This window comes from Rhinopithecus bieti, unplaced genomic scaffold, assembly GCF_001698545.2.
Source record: "Rhinopithecus bieti isolate Rb0 unplaced genomic scaffold, ASM169854v2 scaffold_5002, whole genome shotgun sequence".
In the NCBI taxonomy this organism is placed as follows: domain Eukaryota; kingdom Metazoa; phylum Chordata; class Mammalia; order Primates; family Cercopithecidae; genus Rhinopithecus; species Rhinopithecus bieti.
In genome coordinates this window covers 1952651-1968634 of record NW_016804830.1, presented here as the reverse complement: position 1 = coordinate 1968634, position 15984 = coordinate 1952651, and the positions used below count along the sequence as shown (strand labels likewise).

General features: G+C 41.3%; 1 protein-coding gene across 2 annotated transcripts in view; it reads right to left on the bottom strand.

Moving 5' to 3' along the window:
* The window catches only part of ZNF573 (zinc finger protein 573), a 52593-nt gene that overhangs the window by 24892 nt on the left and 11717 nt on the right, over positions 1-15984 (bottom strand). Inside the window, exons 3-5 of one of the 2 annotated variants that reach the window (XM_017870570.1) lie at positions 9432-9522; positions 7083-7215; positions 5497-5589 (exon numbers count right to left, since the gene is read on the bottom strand). In XM_017870570.1, coding sequence (XP_017726059.1) covers positions 5497-5589; positions 7083-7215; positions 9432-9500 — 295 coding nt within the window. In that variant the 5' untranslated portion in view covers positions 9501-9522. Of the gene's footprint in view, positions 1-5496; positions 5590-7082; positions 7216-8707; positions 8783-9431; positions 9523-15984 lie in introns of those variants that run through there. The other variant, XM_017870571.1, reaches the window with a different exon arrangement.

The window sequence follows — 15984 nt, the reverse complement described above, 5'->3', positions numbered from 1 at the left end:
TTTTTTTTTTTTTTTGAGATAGAGTTTCGCTCCTGTCGCCCAGGCTGGAGTGCAGTGGCATGATCTCTGCTCGCTGCAACCCCTGCCTCCTGGACTCAAGTGATATTCCTGCCTCAGCCTCCCCAGTAGCTTGAATTACAGGCACCTGCCCCAACGCCTGGCTAATTTTTGTATTTTTAGTAGAGATGGCTTTTCACCATGTTGGCCAGGCTGGTCTTGAACTCCTGACCTCAGGTGATCCATCCACCTAGGCCTCCCAAAGTGCTGGGATTACAGGCGTGAGCCACCACGCCTGGTCACTTACGGATTTTTCTATCTTTAGCTAGTTAAAAAGCTATAACAATCTTCAACCCAGAAAAATGGGCACTTCTAGCGGCTAGACTGTGGCCTTGAAATACCATTTCCCACTAAAAGAACCCAACAGTTCACAAACTTATGGCTAAAAGCTTGGTATAGGAAATGTACAAGATAAGTCTGGAACACTTTGTCATATTAGATGGGAAAAAACTGGCAATAAAATAACTGTCTAAGGCTGGGTGCGGTGGCTCATGCCTGTAATCCCAGCACTTCGGGAGGCTGAGGTGGGCGGATCACCTGAGGTTGGGAGTTCAAGACCAGCCTGACCAACATGGTAAAACCCCGTGTTTACTAAAAACACAAAATTAGCCAGGCGTGGTGGCACATGCCTGTAATCCCAGCTACTCAGGAAGCTGAGGCAGGAGAATCGCTTGAACCTGGGAGGCAGAGGTTGCGGTGGGCTGAGATTGTGGTGAGCTAAGATTGCGCCACTGCACTCCAGCCTGGGCAACAAGAGCAAAACTCTGTCTCAAAAAAAAAAAAAAAAAAAAACCCTAAAACTAAAACAAAAACTATTTAGTCACATAAGAAGGATCCTAGGGGCCAGGCATGGTGGCACATGCCTGTAATCCTAACACTTTGGGAAGCCGAGTTGGGTGGATCATCTGAAGTCCGGAGTTTGAGACCAGCCTGGCCAACATGGTGAAACCCCATCTCTACTAAAAATAAAAAAATTAGCCGGGCATGGTGGCACGTGTCTGTAATCACAGCTACTTGGGAGCCTGAGGCAGGAGAATGGCTTGTACCCAGGAGGTGGGGGTTGCAGTGAGCCAAGATCGTGCCATTGCACTTCAACCTGGGTGACAAGAGTGAAACTCCATCTCAAAACAAAAAACAAAAGAAAAGAGAAAGAAAAAGACCAAACACTGATCTATTTTACGAATGGTATCAGTAGTTACCAAATAGTAGGTGACGTAAAAAATTGTTTATATTTGTACATAATAAACAAAAAATAAATGTTAGAATTAGAATATGGCCGTCTTGGAATGTCTGATGAATTAATACATCCAGGTACTGAGCATAAATGCTTGCTAAAAATCACAGAAAGAGAGACAACCAGAAAGTTTATGCTGAGAACCTAAACCATTCACTCCCACACTCAGCCTTGAAACAGAGAAGTGGACCTACCAATCCCCCCACAGGTAGCTTACTATCTACATAAACATGATGTCACTATCCCACTGTTTTCCTCAGCACAATTTTACTGCTCTGGAAGTTTCTTGCGCAGGCAAATGGCTTCATTGTTCATTACTGGAAATTCCTGAAAGATACATCAATTTTTTTTTTTTTTTTTTTTGAGACGGAGTCTCACTCTGTCGCCCAGGCTGGAGTGCAGTGGCGTGATCTCGCCTCACTGCAAGCTCCACCTCTCGGGTTCGTGCCATTCTCCTGCCTCAGCCTTCCCAGTAGCTGGGACTACAGGCGCCCACCACCATGTCCGGCTAATTTTTTTGTATTTTTAGTAGAGATGAGGTTTCACAGTGTTCGTCAGGATGGTCTCGATCTCCTGACCTCGTGATCCACCTGCCTTGGCCTCCTAAAGTGGTGGGATTACAGGCGTGAGCCACCACGCCCAGCCCAGCGATCCATTAACTCCTAAATGGCAAACATCAACAGTTTGTACTCTAGAAAATTTTCAATTCCCAACCTCAAAATTCTAACCTAGCTGTTTCCACTAATTCTCCACTGTGGTATCGTCATCTTTACCTAATCCTAATCAAGTCCCCGCATGAAGATCAGCCTTAAACCACACTTTTAATTCTCAGTAAAAGCCATCCTTGCCCTTCCGCCCCTGAGACACTAAATAAAGCTCTTTAGAGGTGGCGTTTTCCTTTAACACAGTAAACCGTAAGCCCAGTTCTCTCTGGTGTGAGGGGAGCAGGAAAAGTGCCAACATATGATGCATACAATACTGCCCAGGAAGTTGTCTTGCAAAAAAATAAATAAAATAAATTGAATCAAAATCGATTAAGTGTAACAGTGAGATAAATCTGGCATAGCTGACTCCACCTTACTTCTAACCTCACAAGCTAATGGCGTTTGCTCATTCCCGCACGCTGGCCAAGTTAACAATGGGAGGATTTAGTTTATAGTATAACTTTAAAGCAAGGATAATAATCCCTTTCCAAAACTATTAATAATTCCCAAGGAGACAGGGAGGGTGTACATACAAGTAACAACATTATGTTAAAGATTTACAGGAGCGGCCGGGCGCGGTGGTTCAAGCCTGTAATCCCAGCACTTTGGGAGGCCGAGATGGGCGGATCACGAGGTTAGGAGATTGAGACCATCCTGGCTAACACGGTGAAACCCCGTCTCTACTAAAAAATACAAAAAACTAGCCAGGCGTGGTGGCGGGTGCCTGTAGTCCCAGCTACTCGGGAGGCTGAGGCAGGAGAATGGCGGGAACCCGGGAGGCGGAGCTTGCAGTGAGCCGAGATCGCGCCACTGTGCTCCAGCCTGGGCAACAGAGCGAGACTCCGTCTCAAAAAAAAAAAAAAAAAATGTACAGGAGCATTGTGACCTGACCGAGGACTACGTTGTGCAACCTTCTCAGACCCCTGCTGACGCCCAGATATCTGTAGTCGCCAGTCACCTTCTGACCTCAACCTCCTCCTTGTTCCCCTTTGCCCAACATAAAAAACGGCATGAGATTCATGCCTTTTAAGATGGTTCTTTAGGACATTAGTCTGCCATCTTCTCTGTTTGCTGGCTCTCTGAAGTAAAATTCCTCGCCCTAACACCTTGTCTCTTGACTTACTGGTTGTTGTGCAGTGAGCAGTGTGAGCTCTGGACTCAGATACATAAGCCTCTTGATCCCTCTACTTAATTAGAGGATATAGAGGGGTCAGAGAACATATTTAAGCAAATCTCAGGGATGGCATCAGCAAAATCTAGAATGGAAGATGTTTCTTCAGCAAATAAGGAGTTAGGAACACAAAGAAAGATGAAGACAAAACTTAGAGACTTGTGAAAACTTAAAAAGACTTGAAATTGGAGAAAGAATAAAAGGAAGGGACTTATTACCATTAAAATCAGAACAGTGGTTATACTTAGCAGGAGGAAGAAGATTGTGACTAGTTGGAGACATGTGGAGGACTTCAGAATTAACTAGAAACTATCTCCTTGTTTAGAAATAGTGCTTGGAGGGTATAAAAGAATCTTGTATGTCATTATTATAACCTTTCTGTAACTCTAAAATTATATTAAAATAAAAAAATGTTTTAAAGTTTTAACTCCTGACCCAGCTGTAGTGACATAATTGTTTAACTTATAAGACTCAGTAAGCTACGCATTTGTTATACGTTGTTCTCTGAATCTGTCTGATGCTTTCAAAAATGCCTTGAGAACAATTACATCATTGTGTCTTTCTTTTTTTTTTTTTGAGACGGAGTCTTGCTCTGTCGCCCAGGCTGGAGTGCAGTGGCTGAATCTCAGCTCACTGCAAGCTCCGCCTCCCGGGTTTATGCCATTCTCCTGCCTCAGCCTCCCGAGTAGCTGGGACTACAGGCGCCCGCCACCTCGCCCGGCTAGTTTTTTTTTTTTTTTGTTATTTTTTAGTAGAGACGGGGTTTCACTGTGTAAGCCAGGATGGTCTCGATCTCCTGACCTCGTGATCCGCCCGTCTCGGCCTCCCAAAGTGCTGGGATTACAGGCTTGAGCCACCGCGCCCAGCCAACATCATTGTTTCTAATCCTTTGTATTCCCAACAATTCAAATTCAACAATACCTCATATGATCTGACTCCTCCTAACAGTGTGACCTCATTTCTTGTCACTCTCCTCTTAGGATCTCTATTCTGGTCTACTTTGGTGCTCCTCAAACTCACATAGCTCTCTCCATTCTCCTCCCTTGACTCTCCATACTCCTTCCCTCTACTGCCCCAGTCATCTCCTTAGCCTTCCAAGCTCATTCTTCAACTTGGAATATTCTTCCCCAGATAAACACATGGCCCGTGACCTTATACCATGTCTCTTTCCAAATACTACCACCCCAAAGAAGCTGTCCCAGGCCATCTCATCCAAAACGGCCTAATCTCTGCTTACTTTCTACCATTGCTTATTCCACTGTCTAACAGTATTTGTTTGCCTGTTCATTTTATTTTATTTTTGAGACAGAGTCTCACTCTGTTACCCAGGCTGCAGTGCAAAGGCGCGATCTCGGCTCACTGCAACCTCTGCCGCCCAGGTTCAAGCAATTCTCCTGCCTCAGCCTCCTGAGTAGCTGGGATTACAGGCACCTGCCACCATGCCCGGCTAATTTTTGTATTTTTGGTAGAGACGGGGTTTCACCATTGAAGACCAGCCAGGCTGGTCTTGAACTCCTGACCTCGTGATCCACCTGCCTCGGCCTCCCAAAGTGTTGGGATTACAGGTGTGAGCCACTGTGCCCAGCCTACCTGTTTATTTTTATGTGTTCTTTAGTACAATGTAAATTTCCATGAGGACAAGGACCTTACATGTCTTGCTCATGATCACTACATTGATATGTGTGTTGTCTGTGTGTGTGCAAAAGGGGAGCTGGAAAAACAGCTGAGTCCAAAACACAGGTAAAATATTGCACTCAAGAAAAAAGAGGCTGGGTGTAGTGGCTCATACCTATGATCCCAGCACTTTGGGAGGCTGAGGCGAGCGGATCATGAGGTCAGGAGTTCGAGACCAGCCTGGCCAACGTGGTGAAACCCTGTCTCTACTAAAATACAAAATTAGCTGGGGGTGGTGGCACACGTCTGTAATCCCAGCTACTCGGGAGGCTGAGGCAGGAGAATCGCTTGAACCCAGGAGGCGGAGGTTGCAGTGAGTGGAGATCAAGCCACTGTACTCCGGCCTTGGTGACAGAGCAAGACTCTGTCTTGGGAAAAAAAAAAAAATAAATAAAAGAAAGGAGAAAAGAAAGCACCCATCACTGAAAATGGGTTTGAAATAGAAAGGAAATAAGGTGGTTGGTAAATGGGGTAAAGTTGAAGCTTCTTCTATAGCTTATGCTGAGATCTTTATTCCCCACCAGGTTGGAGGCCTTTGCTCCACAAGTCTGGGTGCCTTGGAGGAGGGCTTCACAAACAAAGTGACACAAAAGTGTCTCCTTTCTCTTACCACATGGGCTGTGGCTGGCCCTGATGGTGTCCCCTGCCTTCCTTACCTGTGAACTGTGTTTCTTCCCTCAAAATCATCCAGGGCTCTTTTCCTCGCTCCAGTAAGTCCACCACAACTGGTTTAGAAATGGAATGTCCTCCTTATAAGAAAAGAAATGCCACATGGTATAAAGATAAAAACACAAGTAACAGAAACCTTTGAGCTTTGGTTAAATTTACAATGAACTAAGGACTTCAAATAAAAGAGGGGTGAGATGACTGAAGAAATGAAGCAGGTACAATAAAACCTTATTTTAATGTAAACTCATACACACTTGGTCTCTTAGGAGAAAGTTTAACCTGTGACCTTATAAAATGTCTATTTCCAAATATTACTACTCCAAAGTAGCTGTGAAGTTCTCTAGAGCCAGAGGCTGGGGCACAAATTATTCCTCTTAAATCTACCAACCTTGTGACTTTGGCCATGTGACTTCAACTCATTATTCCAATTTGGCAAATAAACTGGGCATAATAATACTACTATTGGCTAGGCACAGTGGCTCACGCCTATAATCCCAGCATTTTGGAAGGTCGAGGTGGGACAATCACTGAGACCAGGAGTTTGAGACCAACCTGGGCAACACAGCGAGACCTCACCTCTACAAAAAAAAAAAATTAGTCAGGCAGGGTGGTGCATCTATAGTCCCAGCTTCTCAGGAGGCTGAGACGGGAGGATCACTTGAGCCCAGGAGGTCAAGGCTACAGTGAGCTATGATTGCACCACTGCACTCCAGCCTGGGTGACAGAGCAAGACCCAGTCTCAAAATAAATAAATAAATAAGATAATAACAATAATACTAACACACAGTTATTTGAGGATTAAGTTATTTTATATATATATGTTATTTTATACATATATAATATATATAAAGTTATTTATATATATATATAAATATATATATATTCCTCCTCCCTTCTGAAGAGTAGCTGGGGACATAATGACCACAGTTGTACCAATTATGATTATCTTATTATTTCTGTATGAGATAAAAAAAAGCATCCCGACTGATATATAAAATCTTCATTCAAACTCAATGCAAAGTTCATGAATTATAACTTTCAACAATAAATCATACAAATTGGCTACAGGAAATGAAATGTGGACTCTTCAGTTTTCAACAAATATTGTTCATCTAATCCAGCACTATATAAGTCACAGGGGTTCTGCTTATACTCAGAGTAAATCATGAATCTGCATCTGTTGTCCCTGCAGGTGGATCAGATGATGACACAGCATATCTATAGGAATTCTGAAAATATACACAATGGGAAACCAGGATTCCTGGACAATGGTTATTCATCGACTAATAATATATAATTTTATAATAATAATATACAATTTTAACCCAGCCCCTTGGATATTAAGGAAAGGAGGCAATCATAAAGGGCAGGAGAATATGTGACTATCTCTAAAGGATGAAGAAAATGATGGTGTTTGGTGGCACAGCCATTGTCAAACAGGCAGAGCTGAAATCTTCCTCTAAGAACAGGAAGAAGAACTTCAACTGTGTAAAATACAGCCTCGAAATTCACTGCATTGAAAGGTAACATATCACAGATCACATTTTAAATTACTTGAGGCAAATAAACTTACCCAGTGAGACCAGGTTTCTGTAGTTCTCCAACATCACATCCCTGTATAAGTCCCTCTGATTAGGGTCCAGGTATTCCCACTCCTGCTGAGAGAAGTCTATGGCCACATCCCTGAATGTCACTAATTCCTGAAACTGCAAACCCATTCATTACATAATTTAAAAAACATTTTAAAGATGGAAAGACAGGATATTAAAAGAGCACATTGGAGAAAAGGAGTGATATAGCATATGTGACTAATGACTGGTAGCAGACTAAAGCAATGTGTCTACATATTCCTAAAGGATCCTATTGCCACAGACAAACTTTTCTGCATGTGGAAGGCTACCACAATAATTCAGACCTGCTGAGGAATGGATAAAATAAAATTCAATAAAGTTTTTTTTTTTTTTTGAGACAGAGTCTCGCTCTGTCACCCAGGCTGGAATGCTGTGGCCGGATCTCAACTCACTGCAAGCTCCGCCTCCCGGGTTCACGCCATTCTCCTGCCTCAGCCTCCCGGGTAGCTGGGACTACAGGCGGCGCCACCTCGCCCGGCTAGTTTTTTGTAGTTTTAGTAGAGACGGGGTTTCACCGTGTTAGCCAGGATGGTCTCGATCTCCTGACCTCGTGATCTGCCCGTCTCGGCCTCCCAAAGTGCTGGGATTACAGGCTTGAGCCACCGCGCCCGGCCAAATTCAATAAAGTATTAAAGACACAACTACATAGTCGGCTAGTCGTGTGATACGTAAATTCCCAATAAACATGAGTTTCTAAACTATTTTTCCTTTAAGTTAGAAAAATGAGATGTCCTTGTCAAATTTAATAATCTTCATATTTTATTGTTTTGTTCTATTTATTTATTTTTTTTGAGACGGGGTCTTAATCTTGCTCAGGCTGGAGTGCAGTGACTCAAACATGGCTCATTGCATCCTTGACCTCCCATGCCCAGGTGATTCTCCCATCTCAGCCTTTCTAGTAGTTGGGACTACAGGTAGGCAAGACCCGCCCAGTTAATTTTTGTATTTTTTGTAGAGACAGGTTTTATCATGTTGCCCAGGCTGGTCTCAAACTCCTGGGCTCAAGCAATCTGCCTGCCTCAGCCTCCCAAAGTGTTGGGATTACAGGTATGAGCCACTGCACCTGGCCAATTTCCATATTTTTTTTTTTTTTAAACTTTTGCAGAACATTTAGACATTTCCACAAGCCTCAAGTTACATTATGTCAGAGCACATAATAAGCATTTTTCTTTATTTTGACAAATACATTTTTTATTGACTGTTCCACAATTTTATTATGAATATTTCAGATTTACTCCATTGTTAATCCATCTTTTACCTTCATGTACATTTTTTAAATCTTTTTTTTTTTTTTTTTTGAAACAGGCTCACTCTGTTGCCCACGCTGGAGTGGAGGGACACAATCCCAGCTCACTGCAGCCTTTACCTCCCAAGCTCAAGCAATCCTCCTGTCATAGCCTCCTGAGTAACTGGGACTATAGGCCCAGCTGATTTTGTCCTTTTTTTGTAGAGATGGGGGTCTCACTTTTTTTGTAAGGGGTCTCAAACTCCTGGCCTCAAACGAGCCTCCCACCTTGGCCTCCCAAAGTGCTGGCATTACAGGTATGAACCACCGTGGCTAGCCTACCTTCATATACTTTGTTGGACAAAACTTCAAAGGTCTTCCCCAGTTCTGGAAATCAGCATATTTACTCCTTAGGATAATATTCTCATTCATCACCATTTTCCATCATTTAATACTTTTCTTGTTCCAGAATGGATACTGATACAGGATGACTCATAATCAAAAAGATGTCACCCAAGTTCAGCAGAACACATTCAACCACAAAATAAAAACTTGTCTCTCAGTAATTCCTTGGCAAGATCCATGGTATATCTCCAACAATTCTAAAATTCTCAAAGAATATGAGATCTCATGGCATACTAAGACAGATCAATTGATAACCAAATCCCATCTTATCTGCCTAGTAAACTCAGGTCTGTGGAGAATGTCAAAGCCTACCTATGGTACCCAAATAGGACCAACATCTCTAATTCACCAAACTAAGGACCTATAAAGGAAGCTCAAATAGTTCCCTGTTGAGACTTCACTCCTTTACTGCTCTATCATAGACTTTGGTTGAAGAATAAGCACATGAGTATTAAATACATTTGACAATCAATATAAAAGTGGACAGAAAATACTCATAGGGAGAAAATTGAGTTATTTGCTATCACTATTCACTGTATTAGAAGAAAGTGGGGACAGATAACTGAAGGAGGTCTTCTTAAATAGGAAGCCTTAGGTTAATGAAAAAATCCACATAACCTATGATCATGATATTGCAAGGAAACAGAATTAATCAACTTACACAGGTCATGGTTTTAGAACTGTAAGACCTGATCAGTCCTACTCGGTGGGGTTCCAATACTGGAAACATTCAAACTCCAGAGAATCCAGAGCTGAGAGAAGAAAAGAGATGTTAGTGTTCCCAATATGACTTAATTTAATAAAATCTTTCTCCTCCTCTATTTCTCCTTCCAAATTAATCCCTCATAACTGAACACATAACTTAAGGAAAAACAGACAATCAATCTAAGCACTCCTTCACACCCCAGGAAACATAGCTATACAAAGGTAGTTTTAGAGTAAGTCACTGGCTCATTAAAGCCAGATCCAGACAAGATAACAAGATGTTTTCTGGACAAGCCTCCAATTTGGGAAGGCTGATCTAGACTTGAGATCTGGCTGCTCAGTTTCTCCATGAGAAGATTCACTTGCCTTCATTCCCACCTTCCAAGGCTGAGCGAGGACTCACTGTTCAAACTAGAAGCTTTTTTTTTTTTTCTTTCTGAGATGGAGGCTCGCTCTGTTGCCCAGGCTGGAGTGCAGTGGTGAGATCTCAGTTTACTGCAACCTCTGCCTCCAAGGTTCAAGCGATTCTCCTGCCTCAGCCACCCAAGTAGCTGGGGCTACAGGTGTGCACCACCACACCTAGCTAATTTTTTTTGTATTTTTAGTAGAGACGGGGTTTCACTATGTTGGCGGGGCTGGTCTTGGTGATTCACCTGCGTTGGCCTCCCAAACTATTCAGATTACAGGCATGTGCCATCGTGCCTGGCCTCAAACTAGAACCTCCTCTATGGCATCAGAATCAGTTGAAATTGGTCAAAATATGAGAGAGAACACAGCACAGAAGGAAATGCTTAGGCCTGGTTCTATGTTGAGTACACACTGCCTTGCTAAATACAAAATATACACGTAATAGAATACCAAGAAGCTATCAGATGCTAAGTAGAGAAACATATTTAATAAAATAAAAAAGTTTCAGATATACTGTCAAAAGAAAAATAAGATGAAAAAACAGAATGTCAATATAATTGAATCATTAAAAAGACAAGCATTGAGACACAGGCTATAGGATATCAATATATTGAGAAAGTCTGGTAATTTATTTATTCTGTTACATTACAACATGATCATATGTTACCATTACTTTTCTTTTAGTTGCTATCTTGATTTTCTTTTTTGAATATATTTCATAATCATTTTAACATTGTTCATGCATTAACTTAAAAAATACATGTGTACACACACACACACACACAAATGTGTGTGATAAAAGTTGGGTTTGTTTTGCTACTTAGCCACAATGTCATCCAGAGTAACGCTAAACTCTCTCTCTTTTTTTTTTTTTAAAGGGGCAAGGCGTCTTGCTCTGTCATCCAGGTTGGAGTACAGTGATGTGATCATAGCTCACTGCAAACTCAAGCTTCTGGGTTCAAGTAATCCTACTGCCTCAGTCTCTTGACTGGCTGGGACTAAAGGTGTGTACCACCATGCCTAGTTAATTAAAAACATTTTTTTAAGAGACAGGGTCTTACTGTGTTAGCTAGGCTGGTCTCAAACTGCTGGGCTCAAGAGATCCTCACTCCTAGGCCTCCCAAACTGTTGGGATTACAGACATGAGCTACCACGCCTGGCCTAGTTTCACTTTTTATCTAACATCACTTGAAGAAAAAATTAGACAGTAAAAGCTTACAGAATACATTCACTAACTTCCATATATATTCCATGGACTTAGTTACAATGATGACCAGAATCTAATCAATGCCACCTCCACATGAATTCCCAAGGCACATCACCTGAATCTCTCTAGTGGTCTTCACTATACACTGACTTACCCATTCCTATTTACAACTTATGGTCCTTGCTGAATTATTGGCATTTTAAAGTAGTGACTAGTCCTAGCCACAGCAATCAGACAAGAGAAAGAAATAAAGGGCATCCAAATTGGTAAAAAGGAAGTCAAACTTGCTGTTCGCTGATGATATAATCATATACCTAGAAAACCCTAAAGACTCATCCAAAAAGCCTCTAGATGTGATAAATAAATTCCGTAAAGTTTCAAGATACAAAATTAATGTACACAAATCAGTAGCATTGCTATATACCAACATCGACTAAGCTGAGAATCAAATCAAGAACTCAACCTCTTTTACAACAGCTGCAAAAACAAAACAAAAAAAACCCAGAAAACAAAAAACTTAGGAATATACCTAATCAAGGAGGTGAAAGATCTCTACAAGGAAAACTACAAAACACTGCTAAAATAAATCATAGATGACACAAACAGATGGAAGCACATCCCACGCTCATGGATGGGTAGAATTCAATATTGCGAAAATGACCATACTGTCAAAAGCAATCCATAAATTCAATGCAATTCCCATCAAATACCATCATCATTCTTCACAGAACTAGAAAAAACAATCCTAAAATGCATATGGAACAAAAAAAAGAGCCTGCATAGTCAAAGCAAGACTAAACAAAAAGAACAAATCTGGAGACTTAACATTCCCTGACTTCAAACTATACTATAAGGCAATCATTACCAAAACAGCATGGTAGCGGTATAAAAACAGGCATGTAGACCAATGGAACAGAATAGAGAACCCAGAAAGCCAAATACTTATAGCCAACTGATCTTCGACAAAGTAAACAAAAACATAAAGTGGGGAAAGGACACATTATTCAACAAATGGTGCTGGGATAATTGGCAAGCCACGTATAGAAGAATGAAACTGGAGCTTCATCTCTCACTTTAGACAAAAATCAACTCAAGATGGATCAAAGACTTAAATCTAAGACCTGAAACCATAAAAATTCTAGAAGATAACATTGGAAAAACTCTTCTAGACATTGGCTTAGGCAAAGAGTTCATGACCAAGAACCCAAAAGCAAATGCAACACAAGCAAAGATAAATAGATGGGACTTAATTAAACTAAAAAGCTTCTACATAGCAAAAGAAATAATCAGCAGAGTAAACAAACAACTCACAGAGTAGGAAAAAGTATTCACAAACTATACATCTGACAGAGGACTAACATCCAGAATCTACACGGAACTCAAACAAATCAGCAAGAAAAAAACAAATAATCCCATCAAAAAGTAGGCTAAGGACATGAATAGGCAATTCTCAAAAGAAAATATACAAATGGCCAAAAAACATATGAAAAAACACTCAATATTATCAGTGATCAGGAAAATGCCAATAAAAATCACAATGTGATACCACCTTACTCCTCTAAGAATGATCATAATTTTAAAAAATCAAAAGATAATTGACGTTGCCATGGTTGTGGTGAAGAGAGAACACTTCTACACTACTGGTGGGAACGAAAACTAGTACAACTACTGTGAAAAACAGTATGAAGATTCCTTAAAGAACTAAAAGTAGAACTACCATTTGATTCAGCAATCCCACTAATGGGTATCTACCCAGAGAAAAAGAAGACATTACATGAAATTCTTGTATTATTATTTTTTGAACAATAGAGACAGGGGTCTCACCATGTTGGCCAGGCTGGTCTCAAACTCTTGGCCTTAAGTGATCTGCCAGCCTCAGCCTCCCAAAATGCTGGGATTACAGGTGTGAGCCACTGTACCCAGCCAGAAGTAATTATATGAAAAAGACATTTGCACACACGTTTATAGCAGCACAATTCACAATTGCAAAAATATGGAACCAGCCTAAATGTCTATCAACAAGTGGATAAAGAAAATGTGGTGCGTGTACACATGTATATACACTATGGAATACTACTTGGCCGTAAAAAGGAATGAAATAATGGCATTGGATATAATCTGAATGGAGTTGAGACCATTATTCTAAGTGAAGTAACTCAGGAATGGAAAACCAAACATTACATGTTCTCATTTATGAGTGGGAGCTAAGCTATGAGGATGCAAAGACATAAGAATGATATAATGGACCTCAGGAGGCTGAGGGAGGGGAATCACTTGAACTCAGGAGGCAGAGGTTGCAGTGAGCCAGACTATGCCACTGCACTTCAGTCTGGCGATAGAGCAAGCCTCTGTCTCAAAAAAAAAAAAAAAAAGGTAATATTTAAGAGATGGTCTCTTGAAGTAACTAATACAAACTTCAAGTCTTTTTGTTAGTCTTTTGGGATATGATTTTCAGATTTAAGCTCTGAAACTTAATAAAATGTGTCTTAAAGTGTCATTGGTTAATTGGGAGAGAATGTCATTTAGCATATAAAATAGTCTGAAGATGAAGTAAAATCCACATAAAATATTTAATAAAACAATTGCTTAATGTAAGTTGGCTTTTATTATCAGAGATGAAGAACTTTACAAATTCCTAAATGTACTGCTTTCAAAGAAACATAATGCTACTAATTCCACTTTTTTTTTTTTTTTTTTGAGACGGAGTTTTGCCTTGTTGCCCAGGCTGGAGTGCAATGGAGTCCTCTGTCAGATGTATAGCTCTCAGCTCACTGCAATCTCTGCCTCCGAGTTCAAGCAATTCTCCTGTCTCAACCCCCCAAATAGTTGGGATTATAGGCACATGCTACCACACTCGGCTAATTTTTATATTTTTAGTAGAGATGGGGTTTCATCATATTGGTTAGGCTGGACTTGAACTCCTAACCTCAGATGATCCGCCCACCTTGGCCTCCCAAAGTGTTGGGATTACAGGCATGAGCCACCGCACCCGGCCTACTAATTCCATTTTCTCATGTGAAAAAAATTAACGTTTCTCTGGCCTGAATTCTTATGTGGCTAACTAAAAACTGTTGAAGGCTGGCTTTAAGTGCACAATTCTCCTCAATAAACAATATTAGCAAAAATGATTCTCAAATACCTAAGGAGAAAATGTGCCCTTCCTTTGCCCCCAGCAGCTAGAGAAAAAACATTTCAGTAACCTAAAGCTGTTCAGAGAATATGATCTGATAAACTGCCAAATTAAGAATTTAACAGCAGCCTAAATTCTGTTCTTCAGTACAACATGGTGATTTCTGTGACTCTTCCTAACTTTTACTATCTATCTCATGTTTTGGCTAGTATCTATTCCGAGTATCTATTGTGTAGACAATGTTTCCAATACACTAGGTACAATAGATCTAAATTTCGTACAATAGGTACTTGGAAGCACTTGGACATCACAGATTATTTCTATGTTCTGTGAAATGAAACTGAATCTAACTTTTATTTTATTTTATTTTATTTTTGAGACTGAGTCTCGCTCTGTCACCCAGGCTGGAGTGCAGTGATGTGGTCTCGGCTCACTGCAACCTCCACTTCCCTGGTTCAAGTGATTCTCCTGCCTCAGCCTCCTGAGTAGCTGGGATTACAGGCACCTGCCACCACGTCTGGTTAATTTTTTGTTTGTTTGTATTTTTAGCAGAGACAGGGTTTCACCATGTTGGCCAGGTTGGTCTCAAACTCCTGACCTTGTGATCTGCCCGCCTCAGTCTCCCAAAGTGCTGAGATTACAGGCGTAAGCCCAGCTGAACTCTTTTTAAAAACTGAATCCCAAAATGCTATTTTAGTTGATCATTTCTTTTCCTGGTAATTAATTTTAACTGATAATCTATGATTCTAAAAGGTAAAATATTCAGGTTTTCAAGTGAGAAGGAGATTATGGGCCCTTTTCAACAAACTACATATAGAAAGAACATACCTCAACACATGTATATGACAAAAATCCATATAAGACAAACTCACAGCTAACATCATACTGAATGGGAAAAAGCTGAAAGCTTTGCTCTAAGATCTGGAACAAGACAAGGATGCCCACTTTCACCACTTTTATTCAGCATAGTACTGGAAGTCCCAGCCAGAGCAATTAGGCAAGAGAAAGAAATAAAAGACGGCTGGGCGCGGTGGCTCACGCCTGCAGTCCCAGCACTTTGGGAGGCCGAGGTGGGCAGATCACGAAGTCAGGAGATCGAGACCATCCTGGCTAACACAGTGAAACCCCATCTCTACTAAAAAACTACAAAAAATTACCCGGGCATGGTGGCGGACGCCTTGTAGTCCCAGCTACTCAGGAGGCTGAGGCAGGAGAATGGTATGAACCCGGGAGGCAGAGCTTGCAGTGAGCCAAGATCACGCCACTGCACTCCAGCCTGGGCGACAGAGCAACACTCCATCTCAAAAAAAAAAAAAGAAAAGAAATAAAATCCAAATTGCAATGGAGGAAATCAAACTGTCCCTGTCCCTGCCTGTAGACATGAACTTACATATAGAAAGTCCTAAAGACTCCACCAAAAACTGTTATAGCTAACAAACACACTAAAGCTGCAGGATACAAAATCAACATATAAAAATCAGTAGCATGGCCAGGTGCGGTGGCTCACGCCTGTAATCCCAGCACTTTGGGAGGCAGAGGTGGGTGGATCACCTCAGGCCAGGAGTTTGAGACCAGCCTGGTCAACATTGTGAAACCCCATCTCTACTGAAAATACAAAATTAGCCGGGCATGGTGGTGTGTGCCTGTAGTCCCAGCTACTCAGGACGCTGAGAACCCAGGAGGTGGAGGTTGCAGTGAGCCGAGATTGTGCCATCGCACTCTTGCCTGGGCAACAAAAGCAAAACTCCATCTCAAAAATCTCAC